The sequence below is a fragment of the Camelus bactrianus genome, chromosome 10 (genome assembly GCF_048773025.1).
Source record: "Camelus bactrianus isolate YW-2024 breed Bactrian camel chromosome 10, ASM4877302v1, whole genome shotgun sequence".
NCBI lineage: Eukaryota > Metazoa > Chordata > Mammalia > Artiodactyla > Camelidae > Camelus > Camelus bactrianus.
Window position 1 is genome coordinate 13,995,244 of NC_133548.1, and position 16,826 is coordinate 14,012,069.

The window sequence follows — 16,826 nt, forward strand, 5'->3', positions numbered from 1 at the left end:
GCTCTATGAGGACAGGAGTATTTTAATTTGTTTTGTTGACTGTTTTATCAGCAGCACCTAGAACTGTACCTGGCACATGAGAGGTGTCCAGTGTTTCTTTTGGAAGAATGAAGCGATTCTTCTGAGCAGGAATATAATTTACTGTTTGTAAATGGCAAAAATTTCTTCTAGGAATGTAAAGATGCTGTTTTTATTGATCTAATAATGATTCAAAGTATCTAAGGTGTGATACATGTAGAAAGGTGTATTACGTAGAAGCCCATCACCTGTCATAAATTCCTCATTTATGATTGCATCCTCCTCACCTTTGGGTTTCACCAAGTATGGTCAAGAGGTGCCTTGGATATGACTGGTTTGTTTTCAACCTTGTAGGGATGGTGTCGGTTGTGGAGCTGAAACAGAGTTCAGTAATGCAACGGTTGCTTATAGGCTGGATGCCAACAGCTATCAGGTGGGTGGTCTCTGGTAGGTAAATCAAAGGGCGTGAGAATTTAATCTTTTTGCACTGGTCAGCACTTGCTAGCGCTCCCAGTCTGACTCCAAGGCAGTGGAACATTATACTAGGAAGGAGAAGGGGCTACACAGCATCACGTTCCCTCTGAGAAGAGCCACACTCCAGAGCCCACTTCATTTGGGACTGGACACTTTGATGACAGAAACTGGCTTACTGTATTTCTTCTCACAACATCCAGTTCAGTGCTCTGCCCTGACTTACCAAATCTAATTTTGTGTAATATTAGAAGTAGAAAGTTTGATTTTTAAAACAGTATTCCATTGATATTTAGAGAGTTTTAAAATTTATCGTAGTAATTGGTTATAAGTCAAATGAAAAATGTAATTCTCTTAGACCAGCCTGAAAACTATTGCTCCTTCTGTTAAGAGTGTGCATTTATAATTGTATCTTGTCTCTTAAATTGCAAGTTCTGATAATTAAATAATTTGCAACAATAGAACTCTAAAACTTGGCCTTATGTTTTTAGAGGTGATCAGGGGCCTTCGGATCGTCCCCTCAGTCTTGCTGTTCATTGTGTTGAACACGATGCCTTCATCTTTGCTCTGTGTCAAGATCATAAATTACGAATGTGGTCTTATAAGGTAAATGCTACGTTTATAGTTACTGTAAGTTAAAATAGGATTGCGAATTATAAGGGAATTTAAATAAATCTTACTTCCTCTCTTAGAAGAGCTCTGGTAAGAGCTTTTAGTTTGGAAATTTTCATATTTAGACAGTTTCATTTACTTTATTTTTCATACATTTCTCCTCTTTTTGTATTTTTATTTTGAAAATTATGAGTCCTACAGAAAAGTGAGGTGGTACAGAGTATACTCTTCACTTAGGAACAAATGTGTTTTTAAAATACAAGTTGGTAAAATAGTTTTCAAGATTTTCAAACAAAACAGCTGATGATTTTATCTATTGGAACTAAAGAGATATTTTCATCTCAGCCTTTAAAAAAAGCACTCTTCAGCAGATAAATTAGATAGGCTGCTAGATATGGATGTACATTCTTTTTTTTTTAATGGGGGAGGTAATTATGTTTATTTATTTGTTAATTTTTAGGGGAGGTACTGAGGATTGAACCCAGGACCTTGTGCGTGCTAAGCATGTGCTCTAGCGCCTGAGCTATATCCTCCCCTCTTTAATTTTTTAATTATTTTTTTATTTTTTGTTGGGGGAGGTAATTAGGTTCTTATTTGTTTATTTTTAATGGAGGTACTGGGGATTGAACCCAGGAATTTGTGCATGCTGGGCAGGCACTCTACCACTGAGCTATACCCTCCCCTGTTGGATGTACATTCTTTAAAAAGGGAAGGCGTTTTTCTAACCTGAATATTCTCTGATACTACTTATTAACTCTTACCTTGGGCAGGACCAAATGTGCCTGATGGTCGCCGACATGCTGGAGTATGTCCCTGTGAATAAAGACCTTCGGCTGACTGCTGGGACTGGTCACAAACTGCGGCTTGCTTATTCCCCTTCCATGGGACTCTACCTGGGGATATACATACATGCACCAAAGCGAGGACAGGTATGAAACCAGTAAGACTCGTATCAAGTTGTATTCTGTGTAGACTGATGTGGGAAGTAGCTATAGACTCACTGAGTCTGTTTAAACTCTGCACACCAACCTAGATGTTTCATGTGTTGTTCCACAGAGATTGTTGGTTTTATGCTAATATGAGAATGAAAAGATCTTGAAGGAGAAGTCACAATGAAGAGGGGTAGAGAGTTTAAAGGAGTATGAAAGGAAAGATTAACCCAAAACTAAACAAGAAAGAGTCATCTGGAAAGTATGGGTAAAAAACAATGGAGTTATGATAGGGACGTAGGTGCTATTAAGTGGTTGAGGGGAAGTTAATTTTTAGAAATAATTTTGCTCATCATCCAGACACTATCTGTTGTGTGTATGTAGATGAAGTATTTAGGATGCAATGTAATGGTGTAATCATATAATAAACAGCCACTTGTTGGGTATTATGTGTTCCTTTTATGTACATCAATAGCAAACGCTTGGACCATGCCTGCTGTGGGCTTACACACTACACATGTCATCCATTTAATCCTAATAACATTCCAGTGAGGTGGGGTTTGTTCTCATGCTGCTGGAGCTCTGACTCCCCATGCTGGGTGCTGCTTTGCTTGGGTGCCCTCCTCACCGCTGTTGGGCTCTGATGTCCCTGTCCAGGTTGTCCCTCCATATGGATGCTCTCCTCACCCTGTCTGGGCCCTGACACTCTGCAATAGTCCACCCCCATGCAGTGGACACCCTCCTCACCTACTTGGGCTCTAAGCCCCAGTGCAGACTGCCACCCTGCATAGACACTCTCCTCATCCTGCTTGAGTTTTCACCCTGCGCCAGGCCTTCGATATATGTGGAAACCCTCTTGCCCTGCTCATGCACCTCACCCTAAGCCAGGCTACTCCCAAACATGGAGACCTTCTTACCTCCTTGGATTCTTGATTAGTTCTACGACCCCCTCCTTGGGCTTGATAATTTGCTAAAATGACCCACAGAACTTAGGGAAGGACTCACTTTTATTTACGAATTTATTGTATGATAAAGGTTACAGAAAAACAGCCAGATGAAGAGGTACGTAGTGCAAGGTCCAGAAGGGTCCCAGGGTGTTGGGGCATGCCACCCTCTCTGTACATGGATGTGTTCACCAACCTGGAAGCTCTCTAAACACTGTACCTTAGGGATTTTTATGGAGGCTGCATCACATCGCCATAGTGGATTATTGACTCAATCTTCAGCCTCCTTTTGCTTTCCAGAGGATGGGAGTCAGGGATGAAAGTTCCAAGCTTGGTCTTTCTGGTGACCAGCCCCCACCCTGAAGCTATCCAGGAGTCATCTCCTTAGAACAGAAAGTGTTCCTATCATCCAGGAAATTCCAAGAGGTTTAGGAGCTCTGTGTCAGGAACCAGTGTCCAAAACCAAATGTTAGAACAAAAGATGCTTCTCGAACCCTTATCACTCAGGAGATTGAAAGGGTTTTAGGAGCTGGTGTCAGAAGCCAGGGACAGAGATCACTATATATATTTATTATTACCTCACAGATTCTGATACAGATTGTGTTGGCTCTGTAGATCATGTTGGAAATTATTGCCATCTTAGCAGTATTAAGGCTTTTGGTTCATGAACATAAGCTGCTTTTCCATTTATTTAGATCTTTAATTTTTTTTTAACAATGTTTTGTAGTTTTCGGAGTGTAACTTGTGGTTTTTTCTATCAGTCTATTCCTAGGTATTTTATATTGTAAGTGAAATTATTTTCTTAATAACATTTCAAATTGCTCATTGCAGGTTTATAGAAATACAGTTTTTTTAATATTGATCTTGTGTCCTGTAACCCTGCTGAACTCTTATTAGGGTTAGGGTTAGGATTAGAGTGGGACTTTTTAAATTTATAGGACAATAGAATCTGCCAATAAAGGTAGTTTTACTACTTTCCAATCTGGAGACTTTTTCTGTTGTTTTTGTTTAATTGCCTTGGAAAGATCCTCCAATACAGTGTTGAATAGAAATGACAAACGTTGACATCCATGTCTTGGTCCTGATGTAAGAGAAAAAGCTTTTAGTGTTTCACCATTGAGTGTGATGTAAGCTGTGAATTGTTTCATTAATGCCCTTTATCGTGTTGAGGAAGTTCCTCTCTATTCCTAGTTTGTTAAGGGTTTTTATCATGAAAGGATATTCAGTTTGGTGCCTCTCCCTTGATTCACGTTGACACCAATATTTTACTCACCTTTGCTTTTGCATTATTAGTGCAAATATTAACACAGTGAAAATGGCAAATAATGTAGTATTATAAAAAAGAGTTTTGACCTCATTGAAACAGTCTCAGGGACTTCTTGGAATCTATGGCCCACATTTTAAGAACCACTGCTCTGAAAGTTATGTTGAAGGTGAATGTGGTATTCTAGGAGTAGTATCAAATTGAGCAGAGCTATTACCTCCTTTGTTTTGAGCATTATGGTTCTATTAATGAGGCCTAAAATCAGATGCACTTTCTTAGCAGCTATGTAACACTTCTTTACCAGTCAGCGTATAATGAAGTTGAGGTCTTTTTTTTCTTAAATAAAAACTGTTCTTCAGCGTGTTTTTTCTCCCTAATCTGCATATTTGAAGATTCTCTTTTTAATCTCTATAATGCTTTACATCCATTCCTATTAATCTCATTTGTTTCTTCTCAGTTTTCTTTTGGTTCTTTAGATTCTAATACTGTTAATAAGTGCATTAGTTTAATCATTTCAAGCATCATATCCTCAGTGTTAGAAGGATGCCATCTGTATTTCCACACTATTAAAAATCTCAAGACAGAAGTCCTACTGTAGACCTATGGTGTGGTCCGTGGAATGGTCCTGAGCCACAAATTGTTTGTTACCAGTTTGCAGTAACATAAGTACAGAAAGTGAGAGAACACATTCACAAACTTGTGCAGTGACTTGACATTGCCACAGACATCCACATTCAAGATGTCTGGTACTTTGGTAAAAATATAAACTTAAAAATAGGTTTCTGACCATAGTGAGATACCCCATGACACACATTAAGATAGCTACTGTAGGGGGAAATAAATAGAAAATATCAAGTGTTGGCAAGGATGTGGAGACATTGGGACCCTTGTCCATTGCTGGTGGGAATGTGAAGTTTTGCAGCCACTATTGAAAACAGCATGGTGGTTCCTCAAAAAATTAGTCATAGAATTTCTATATGATCAAGTAACTCCATTTCTGGGTATATATCCAAAAGAATTCAAAGTAGGGTCTTGAGGTGGTATTTGTACACCCATGTTCATAGCAACAATATTCCCAGTAGCCCCAAAGTGGAAGCAACCTAAGTCTTCATTGATGAATGAATGGATAAGCAAGATGTATATACATAAAATGGGTTATTCAACTTTTAAAAGGAAGGAAATTCTGACACATACTGTAACATGGATGAACCTTGAGTATGTTATGCTAAGTGAAACAGAGTCACAAAAAGAAATACTGTTAAGATTCCGTTATATAGAGTAGTCAAGGTCATAGAGACAGAAAGTAGAATGGTGGCTGTCGGGGCCGGAGGGAGGGGAAATCGGGAGTTGTTTAATGGGTATAGAGTTTCAGTTTTGCACAATGAAAAAAGTTTTGGAGATTGGTTGCACAACAGTGTGAATGTACTTAATACTACTGAAGCACATGCTTCAAAATAGTTCAGATGGTAAATACTTTCTGTAATTTATTACACTTTTTAAAACATTTGGTTTCTGAATGCCAGTGTGTTGCTTAGAAAAATAGCTTGTTGATTATTTCAAGTACTAAATCACCAACTTGTGTTTTAACAGTTCTGCGTTTTCCAGTTGGTGAGCACTGAGAACAACCGCTACAGTCTAGATCACATTTCCTCACTGTTCATTTCTCAGGTAGGTTGAATCATCCTTTGCTTATCACATTAGTACAGGAAAGAAGCATTGACTAACTAACTATGTTGTAATGGGATTGAAATCTAAAAATGGAGTATTTAATGAAATTTCACTCAAAAAAATTTCATTTGGATTTTACCAAATTCATGTGGTACTGTCTTTTGTTTTCATGCTTTTACCTCTCCTGCCAATACAAATTTAAGTCGCCATAAATTAATACCTTTTCTTTCTTATTTTAACCTGTTTTTTTGTTTGTTTTTTCCCCCTACATTTCCTCCTAGGAGACACTGATTGACTTTGCCTTAACCTCCACGGATATCTGGGCCCTGTGGCATGATGCTGAGAACCAAACAGTTGTAAAATACATCAACTTTGAACAGTACGGGTCCCTCCCCTCTATCATCCTACCTTACCGCAAGCAGTTTCATACTTAGAAAACCAGAGAGCTCTTTATGTAGAACCAAAGTCAGATGTTTGCATTTAAAGGATTCATCCCTGGATTTGCCTGTTTTCTGACATAACTTCTTTTGAATTTTGTGTTATTTCCAACCTCATGGTTTTAGGACAAAATAAGGATTCTTAAAGTCGGAATGAGGTTAAAAAAAAATAGTACCATATTTCTTGGGATAAGATAGCTCATATCCAAAAAAATTCTAATCTGGATATTTTCTTTCCTTCTGAGCAAAGACTGTTTCTGATACCTACAACTTCCAAAAGACACTGCAACCCCTTTGGGGTCTCAGTTTCCTCATCGTAAGAGGGTGAATGTAATAGATTCCTCATTGTAATAGATTGAATGAGTACCATGTTTTTCAAACTTTTTTAAAAAGCAGGAAACCCTTTTTTTCAAAAAATAATGAACTCTAATATATAACAAATTAGTATTTTATGAGTATAAAATTATAATACAATTTAACATTGGTAATCTCTAATGTTAGACGTGATATGTTTGTTATCTGATTTTTTTAATGTACATGATATTCACTTAAAATTTTTTAATACTTACAAAATACATTTTAAAGATGAATTTTGAATCAAACACTTGTGTAATCCCTGAAACACCTGTGGAGGATCCCCTGGAATGCAGCTTGACATCCCTGAAACTACAGTTGACCCTTAAACAACAAGTATTTGAACTGTGGGGTCCACCTAATGCACAGACTTTTTTAGTAGTAAATACTGTATACAGTGCTATTCGACCTGTGGTTGCTTGAATCCACAGATATGGAGGGCCAACTGTAAGTTATACATGGATTTTCAGGGGGAGGGTATAGCTCAGATATAGGGCAAATGCTTAGCATGCAGGAGGTCCTGGGTTCAATCCCCAGTACTTCCTCTATAAAATAAATAAACCTAATTACCACCCCCCCACCCTGCCTAAATAAAAATAATTAAATTATGCAATAATAATTTTTTTTAAGTTATACATGGATTTTGGACATGCAGAGGGTTGGCACTCATAAACCCCATGTCATTTAAGTCAACTGTAAACTAATTGAATCCAAAGAGACCCTCATAACCTTGTATTCTAGAATAGAATTCTAGGAATGGTTGCCCCCAGATTGACCCTGAGCCACACCTCAGAAAATTGAATACTCCTCATACATGACATCTAAGCAAAATGGTAAAAAAGCAAAAAATCTGGAGTCAGATGAGTGTATGAATACTGGTTTTACTACTTACTATCTGTGAGATACCACAAACCCCACTTTTCATATCTTCGAAATGAGTGCAATGCATCCTTCAAAGAGTTATCATGAGACACATGTGAGTAGTATCTATTAACTGCACCTAGCATAATGTCTAGCATATAGTAAATGTAGAATGAAAGTTAATTATTATTTATAGATTTGTGTTTAGAGTTTTAATTTCAGGAAGGTGCCTGTTAAGATGGGTAAGAGCACTTCTATAATCCAGACTCTGCTATGAATATGTTTCTCTTCTTTTGGAAAAGTTTTTAATAGAATTGATCAAGCAACAGTTGCAGAAGTTCAGTGATGGGACCCTCCCTGCCCTGATACTGCCAACAGCATAAGCAGCATTTTTATTCATCATCTTTTCGTAGACTGATAGTCTTTTTCTCTCTGTAGTAATGTTGCAGGTCAGTGGAATCCAGTTTTTATGCAGCCTCTGCCAGAGGAAGAAATTGTTATCAGAGATGATCAAGACCCCAGAGTAAGCAATGCTAAAGTCTTACGTAAGGGGATGGTTTCCCCTGATCATTAGTTTGAAAGGAACCCGTTGTATTAGCAGAACTCTTTCAGAGGTAGAGGGAAGAAACCCACCTCAAACGGATGTAAGCTGTAAAGGAGAATGTATTGGCTTGTGTGGCTGAGAAATTCAGTTGCCTGGTTTCAGCCATGTCTGGAACAACGCCTTCAGGGCCTGATCTCTCCTTTGTCTCTTTTTGCTTTCCTCCTTGTTGGGTTTATTGTCAGGCAGGCTCCCTGAGCAAACTTGCATTCTGTGAACTTAGCAGCCCTAGGGGAAGGAGCACTTCTGTCCCAGGTCCCGGAGTTGACACTGGCCTGGCTTGAGTCATGTGCTAATTCCTGACATAGTCACTTTGATCAGAAGGAATAGAATGTTCTGGCTTGGCATGAGAAACACATGCAGCCTGTGCCTTGCTGTTGTCGAGGGAGGTGAAGTCAGTTGCATCTGGGTAGGGGAGGAATGGTTCCCCAGAGAAAGATAAGGGACTTGTTAGTAAAAGAAGGGAACATGGATTCTGGACAGATACAGACAGTAGGTGTCCAGTATACTAACCATGTTATTCTGTGTCTAGTTCATTTTATTATATGCACATGAACTAGAAGTAAGCTGAATTCTGGTAGAGGTGTATGCTATGAGGAATGTAACTTCAAGTGAGAAGGCAATAGAGTAAAACAGGCCAGTCTCCCTGTTTTTCAGGGACACCCTTGAGATAAGTGGAAGGAAAAGTTTTCAGTTGATGCATTAATGTTAAAATGAAATTAAAGATGATGGGCTCTGGCTCTGAAACGATGACTACTTGTAAGATTGGAAAACCCACTTTGAATGTCTGAAATTGAATATTGCTATATTGTTAATCTCTAATCTCAAGAGTTTATTGGTACTTGACTTTTGTCTAAAAACCAAAAGCATGTGCTAATTATTAAAATCCTTGTTTTTCTCCTTCATTTTGGTCATTTTATTATCCCCCTGAACCTCGGTAAAAGGAAGGAAACTTGAATGAAGATCAATCAGGTTTGCTGCTTACTGACAAATCTGGTTTATGAAATTTGGTCAAAATAAGGAGCAGTACAAGACTTTTCATTTTATTCTCTAGACTTCATTTCCCCAATTGTGAGAGCTTGTTGCAGTTATTTTTGTTTTTTGTTTTTTTACTTATAATACCTACTATTGGTTCTTTTTCTTTTATATGTGAACCATAAAATGAGTTCTTTTGTTGATGGTGTAGAAATCAGCTTAATTATTCTCTTACCAAATTTTTATCTCTTCCATTCACCTCTTCCATTTAAGATTGGCATTTGAACTAATATATATAAAATAGATAAACAAATTTATACTGTACAGCATAGGGAACTATATTCAATATCTTATAGTAACTTACAGTGAAAAAGAATATGAGGATGAATATATGTATGTTCCTATGACTGAATTGGTATGCTGTACACGAGAAATTGACACAACATTGTAAACTGACTATACTTCAATAAAAATATATTTTAAAAAATAGGTAAAAAAAAAAAATAAGATTGGCATTTGACAAGCTGTGTTTTCTAGTGGAACCCACTGAGGTGCTCCGTGAAGAACACAGAATTTTCAGGACAGTACATCTAGTTGAGTTGAAAACACTTGCAATCTTCACTTTCAGCATGAAAACATGCCTGCTCTGTTACCTGTTATTGCTCAAATGCAGAAAGACAAAATTTCCACGTTCATATGATAGAAATGCAAACTTTGAGTTCTTCCTTCAAATTTTTCCAGTTTTTATCTTTTTTAGAATAGTATTAATTCTTCTTTTAATGTTCTAACAGGAGATGTACTTGCACAGTCTTTTTACACCTGGACGATTCATAAATGCAGCTTTATGTAAAGCTTTACAGGTCAGTGAGAAAATATTTAGTATTTATTTAAGACGATCTCTTACTTCATTACTATTACTATATAATTAATGATTACATTCAATTTTTATTGTTTTGCATATACTAAACACCGAACATATTTTTGCAGTTGTACATACATGTGTTTTTAAATATGATTGTAATTTTTTAAAATGTTCTTTCCATTAAAATGGCAAGACTCCCAGGAGGGAGGTAGGATTGGGGGCACTTTCTGAATGACTAGTGAAGCATACTGGTAGTAAAAAGGGAAACTTATGCCTACACTACTGTAAAAAGATACTGTGCTACACTGCATATAACCTCTATACTTGAAAGAAATTTTAGATGTCTTGGGTAGTTTTGATGGTACTCTGTTTTGACCCTTTTGTTAGTACAGTGAAGGTCTGGCTTGGTTCAGGTTCAAGAAAACTCTAAAAAAATCTAAGCTTCAAGGTCACTTAGGCTTCCTTAAATTGCCACTTAGCTTCATGAATTTAAATAGAATAATCACTCATAGAATTGAAAGGTTCCTTGGACTCTCCTGATCTGAACTCCCACACAAAGCAGAAATACCTTCTGAGGCTTCTCTGACAGACAGCTGTTCAGCTTCTAGTTGTCTCTGCCTCTGGTGACGAGTTTCTCACCAGCTCTTGTGTGACTTATTGTTCCATTTAAAAGTTCTTCCCAATGTTGGATCAAACTTAACCCCCATCCTTTAGGTGACATCTTTGTTTTGGAATTCCATAGACCACGTCTGTCTTCTGTAAAGCAGCCCTTCGAATCTTTTAAGAGTCCTTCCATGTTCTCTTGCTCCAGGCTAAACACACCCAGTTCCTTAACTTTCCCTCAGTGCTATATTTTCCAGACCCTTGGCTTTTCTAGGTCCATTCTCGAATATCTGGCAGTTCCATGTTTTCTCTTTTCTCTCTAATAAAACTCCAGGGTGACACGGGTCACTTTCTTCTAAGGTGTATTTCTTTCATCTCATCAGCACTTCTTGTTAACAATAATCAGATGTATAATTTCTCATGATACCTCTTGCACACAGAGAGACTGAATAACCAGTCAGGCATTTATCAGATGCTTTCCTTTAGGAGAATCATTGCCAGTAGTGACACTCCCCATCCCCACCCCCCTATTCTAGCTTATCTTTGTGCCAGACTCAGGATGTGTGTTTGACATCATCTTATATCTTCCTTCCAACAGAGCAGTAGCTGTTATGTTTCCTTTTGCTTTTTGTAATGAACTAGTTGTACCCTTTTATAATTCTTTTAGACTCATGGATTTCTATAGTTTATTCTGATCTATAGAAACTACTTCAAACTTGCTATGATTTCACATCAGAAATTATTGGCACAGTGTTATGGGTAAATGTGTATTTCAGGCATGTCCAATCTCTATTGTATAGTTGTATAGTGTTTTCTGAACTGGAGTGTTTTTCATTCAGTTTTTGGTATTATGTGATACTCTGAAGTGTCTATTATTTTTAGATTTTCTGTCGAGGAACTGAGAGGAATTTAGATCTTTCCTGGAGTGAACTGAAGAAAGAAGTTACTTTAGCTGTTGAAAGTGAGGTGAGGTTTGGGTAAAGACCAAATGGTAATTTCTTCCATCTCAATAATTTCTTCCATCTCAATATAGATTGGTACTGAGAAATGGTTCAAATTGTTAGTAAGAAATATAAATGCTTAAACCTTTTAATTAAAGAATTACATATATATTTATACAGTCTAGGGCATGTAATGCATGAAGAATATTCATTTGCCTATAGCTTAGTAAAAGGATACTAAACAATTATGCTTGGGGTGGGGATCCTAAATGTTATCAAGAGTTTTTTTTCCTCATCTTTTTTTCCTTTGCCAGCTCCAAGGAAGTGTAACAGAGTATGAATTTTCCCAGGAAGAGTTTCGAAATTTGCAGCAGGAATTCTGGTGCAAATTCTATGCCTGTTGTCTTCAGTATCAAGAAGCCCTTTCTCATCCTCTTGCCCTGCATTTGAATCCTCACACAAACATGGTGTGCCTGCTGAAAAAAGTAAGGGAGCTGAAGCACGCAGAACTCCTTTAAACGGCTCAGTGGGCCTTTCAGAATGTAGTGTCTATTGCATGTCGTAGTCAGCTTTTAGGACTTCAGTGGGGCTTTTGTGGGGGGAAGGTGACAGGTTTCCTAAAACTATAGTTCATTTGTATTTAAGCAGTCTTATGCATTATTTATAATTTTTTGCATCTTGTTTACCTTTTATATTGAAGTGATTTCAAATTTGAGTTACAAGACTAAAGAACTTCTGTATATCTTTCACCCAGATTTTGTTTGTTAACTTCCATTTGCTTTCCTTCTCTCTATAGGTATGTTTTTGTCTTCCTGAGCCACTTGAGAGTTAGTTGTCTACATCATTCCCCCTTTCCTTACATTTTAGTATATATCTAAGCACAAGATTATTCAGGAACAAGATTACCTAAGCCAGGGTATTCTTATGTAACCACAGCACAATTTAAAGATCAGGCAATTTGCTATTGATATAATACTGTATGGTTTATGTTCAGATTTTACCAAATGTGCTTATAATTTTCTTCTTGATCTAGGATCCAATCCAAGATCTTGCATATATTTAGTTATCAAGTTTCTTCAGCTTAATCACCAAGTATTGTCAGCCTTTCTTTGTCTTTCATGACATTGACATGTCCTTCAGTTTGGATTTGTCTGGGGTTACCTCATAATAAGATTCAGGTCTCAGCTATTTTATACCTTTAAACATTCACTGGAAGATTTGTATTTCCAGGGGTACCTGTCTTTCCTTGTGCCTTCCTCCTTAGTGGATCATTTATATCTCCTGCCTGATGAGAACCTTTTGACAGAGGATGAGACAACCATATCTGATGGTAATAGTAATTGTTATTTCCCTATTCAAGCCTCTTTCTACATGAACCCTATGCTTTCTTTTGAATGGATGCAAAAACCACTGATTGCCACTGTGACCTTTCCTGGTCAGTTTACCACATTATAGCTCTTTTAAGGAAAACTGGAGAGGCCTAAGGATCTTCAAGGCCTCAGATAGATACCTGGAATTTAATTAGTAATATTTTATTTTAATATAATACTAATCAGTAGCTCTTCGTTGGCTTGAGACATGAATGTTAACTTTCTCTTACTCACAGATGCGGATCTTGCTCGGGATGTCATATGTCTTATAAAATGCCTTCGGCTGATCGGAGAGTCAGTAAATATGGATATGTCAGTAATGATGGAAATGAGTTGTTACAACCTACAGTCTCCAGAAAAGGCTGCAGAACAGATTCTGGAAGATTTGATCACTATTGATGTGTAAGGAGAATTTAGGGTAAAGTCCATTTCCTAATGGGAATTTAGCAATTTTTAATCCCAAAATCATGTTTTTAATGTACATTCAGTTATGTACAAAGTAGTGGCTTAAAGTCAAAGTGCTGTGAGTCTAAGTAGGTGTTTCAGCTTTTAGACAGAAAATCTAATACCTGATTTCAGGTCTGGAAACAGGCTCATAAATTATGGTCCAGTATTAGCTATTAACTGAGCTATACATTTTAAAATGTAAAAGTATTTTTCTCATGTTTTATCTGTCACTTCTGAAAAGATGAGGGAAAATTTGTTACGTGGAGTAAGAGAATTTTGTATGCCTAAGTGATTATCTCCACCCGTTTATTATATGGCTGGTTTTCCTGTTTCATAGAGCATTTAGCTTACAGGACATGCAGAGTCTGTCTTACGTATTCTCAGTAGTAATAGGAACTTTATAATTTCTTATAGAGACAATGTGATGGAGGATATTTGTAGTAAACTGCAAGAAATTAGGAACCCAATCCATGCCATTGGACTTCTTATACGGGAAATGGATTATGAAACAGAAGTGGAAATGGAAAAGGGATTCAATCCAGGTAAATGGCAAAACAATAAGTGCTCCTATTTGATTTAGAGAAAACAATGACACATTTAACTTTTTTTTTCTTTTTTAATTACAGCTCAGCCATTGAATATTCGAATGAATCTTTCCCAGCTCTATGGTAGCACCACAGCAGGGTATATTGTGTGCAGAAGTGTGTGTAAGATTGCCAGTACTCGCTTCCTCATCTGCCGAGACCTTTTGATCTTGCAGCAGTTACTAATGAGGCTGGGAGATGCAGTAAGTACTACTTGGGGGAAAGCTGGTAAAGTCTGAAACCTCATCTCGACCTTAGCTCATAGCAGAACGTCAGCTCTACAAGCGCAGAGACCTCTGTCCTTGTTCACTGCTCTGTCCCCGTGCTTGGCCCTTAGTAGCTACTCTAGAAATACATGTTGAATTAAGACTGTGTAAGCATGATAACCTAGAATTACAGATTAGGAACATGTATGAAGCAGGTTGTTTCACTCTAACTTTTGTATGTATAATGGTGGGGAAATTTCCCAGGTTGGCTCTCCCAAAGTTTAGTATCATTAGTACGACTTTGGATGTGATAGCAGGGTACCACTGAGCATGGAGGAGAGGAAGAAGAAGAAAAAGAACTTCTTTATTTCTACAGTACAGGATTTACCCTAAGCAGTTCTGAGATCGCAGAGTTTGCTTGGGGGTAAGAGGTCCTCCCAACTCCATTCAGTGCTTCCTTTTCCATCCTATTCCTCTTAGGCCACTAGACTCTTTTTGCCATCTTACTGTCCTTGTCTCCCACTGTATTGAATGTTTTATGTTCAAAAATTACCTTTCTGCCCACCATCAAAAGTCCCATTGGTCTCTCACTCAGTTATTCTCACCCGAGCCTGACAAGGAAGCAGTCTGATTAATAAGCTAATTCATGTTAATGTGTAAGTAACTGACAGGCCTTTGGAGCTCCCACAGGTATTTATACGTTTTAAACTAGAATTTATTAACTCAGATATATTGCAAGCGGCAGGCTTTCAGGTAAAAATAAGGAAAAAACATTTAGGGAGAAGATTTGTTTAGGACCACCAAGAGGAAACAAACTTTTGTTGAGAGTCCGTCACTTAGGGCAGCCCTTACTAAGTTCTTGTCAGTCTTTGTAGATTCTTCCATTTCTTCAGGGTTTGTTGGGTTTGTTTGTTTGTTTTTTTAATTACAACCTTTGTCAGTTTTTTCTAAACACAGAATAGATGTTCATTTTAGAGTCTTGACATGTAAACAAAAAGAAAATAAAAATTCATCTATAGTCTTGTACCCAGTGATAACCACTATTTACATTTTGGTATACACCTTTTTTTTTCTCTACAAATAGTTTGTAAATTTTAATTATACAATTAGGCTATGCTATGTAGTATTTTTTTTGCAATCTGCTTGTTTTTGTTTTTCCCCTTCACAAATCTCACCAGCATGTTCACATGTTACTAAGTATTCTTTGACATTTTTAAGTTTTAATAGTACAGTATTTTTAATAGTATAATATTAACTTATTCAACCAATCCTGTGGCCATCCAGGTTGTTGCCAGTTTTCCCCTTATGGAGAGAACTTTCTGTACTCCTTTGATTATATCTCCAGGATAAATTGTAAGAGCTAGAGAACTGGTCACAAGTTATGCACATTTTTAAGGCTTTTGGTAGTCTTACCAGATTTTCCTCTAAAGGTCATACCTATTTTTACCCAAGACCAGAAGCTTAAGAAAGGCCTTAGCTTCATTCCTCTTCTTGAGTTCTGAACCTACAGATTTATGGAAGTTAAGCTTTCTGTTGTTTTCTTTTTCACCAGTAGCTCCCACGACCTGGTGAGCTGGTTTTGATTACTCCATACTGTTAAATGGGTAGATATTTTTGCCACCTGCTACCCCAAAATGTAATACATGTGTTGCGTTTATGTATGCCCTCTGTATTGTCTTACCTCCACCGGAACCTAAGCATTATCATTACTAATTGCCATTTCTGTCTCACCCACCACCTGTCACATATAGGTGATTCTGGGAGCTGGTCAGCTCTTCCAGGCTCAGCAAGACCTGCTACATCGAACAGCTCCCCTCCTGTTGTCTTATTCCCTCATCAAGTGGGGAAGTCAGTGCTTGGCAACTGATGTTCCAGTTGACACACTGTGAGTTTCATTGTTCTATTTTTTTTTTCCCATTTTTTAATTTGTTTTTTTATTTGGGGGGGGGCTGTAATTAGGTTTATTTATTTTTAATGGAGGTATTGGCAGTTGAACCCAGGACCTTGTGCATGCTAAGCACGCACTCTACCACTGAGCTATACCCTCCCCCCTGTTCTAATTATTTTAAAAATAAATTATGAGCTTAATTATTTTTTCCTTCGTCTTGAAGAAAAAAATGTAAATACTATGCTATGGCATGATTTGCCTTTAAAATTCAGAGCTTTTAGGTACTCCATTTTCTGAACGTTAAAGGCATCCTATAAGAATGAAAATAGTAAGTGTGTGTTTATTATTATATATGTGTTTTGTATACTGTAAAGACGAAGCCTGTTGAAGGCAAAATAAGATGAGGTCACAGGGTAAGTTAGACCACATACAAAAATGTGATCGTTATTAAAGGTAAACTGAGATTCTTCATAACCCGAAGAAGAAAGAAAACTCAATACGTACCTATAAGGTTGACGTTTCATTTCAGTTAAATAAGCCATTTTGGTTTTTTCTGACAAGGGAAGGCTTTTTATGGCTTAGAGGTCTACAAAATTTCTGCTCTGGCTTCTCATTGAAGGATCACTGAGTGATATGATGGGCAACAACCTAAACCATGGCTTATTTTCTGGATTTTTTTTTTTTTTTGTGCTTTCAATGGAATTTTCATGTGTAATTTATTAATAGAAGGGACAGTGTTCTTGATAGGATACTTGTTGAAGTAATGTTTAGCATAGGAAAATTTACTGAGC

The 16,826-nt window shown here is 37.3% G+C and overlaps 1 protein-coding gene across 1 annotated transcript in view; it reads left to right on the plus strand.

Annotated features, from left to right (window-relative positions):
• The window catches only part of NUP160 (nucleoporin 160), a 39,008-nt gene that overhangs the window by 5,532 nt on the left and 16,650 nt on the right, over positions 1-16,826 (plus strand). Inside the window, exons 5-18 of the mRNA XM_010964529.3 lie at positions 373-451; positions 981-1,095; positions 1,872-2,030; positions 5,829-5,906; positions 6,188-6,285; positions 7,997-8,081; positions 9,926-9,994; positions 11,482-11,565; positions 11,855-12,025; positions 12,771-12,870; positions 13,147-13,312; positions 13,772-13,899; positions 13,984-14,144; positions 15,899-16,032. Of these exons, the coding sequence (XP_010962831.2) occupies positions 373-451; positions 981-1,095; positions 1,872-2,030; positions 5,829-5,906; positions 6,188-6,285; positions 7,997-8,081; positions 9,926-9,994; positions 11,482-11,565; positions 11,855-12,025; positions 12,771-12,870; positions 13,147-13,312; positions 13,772-13,899; positions 13,984-14,144; positions 15,899-16,032 (1,627 nt within the window). The remainder of the gene's footprint in view (positions 1-372; positions 452-980; positions 1,096-1,871; positions 2,031-5,828; positions 5,907-6,187; positions 6,286-7,996; positions 8,082-9,925; positions 9,995-11,481; positions 11,566-11,854; positions 12,026-12,770; positions 12,871-13,146; positions 13,313-13,771; positions 13,900-13,983; positions 14,145-15,898; positions 16,033-16,826) is intronic.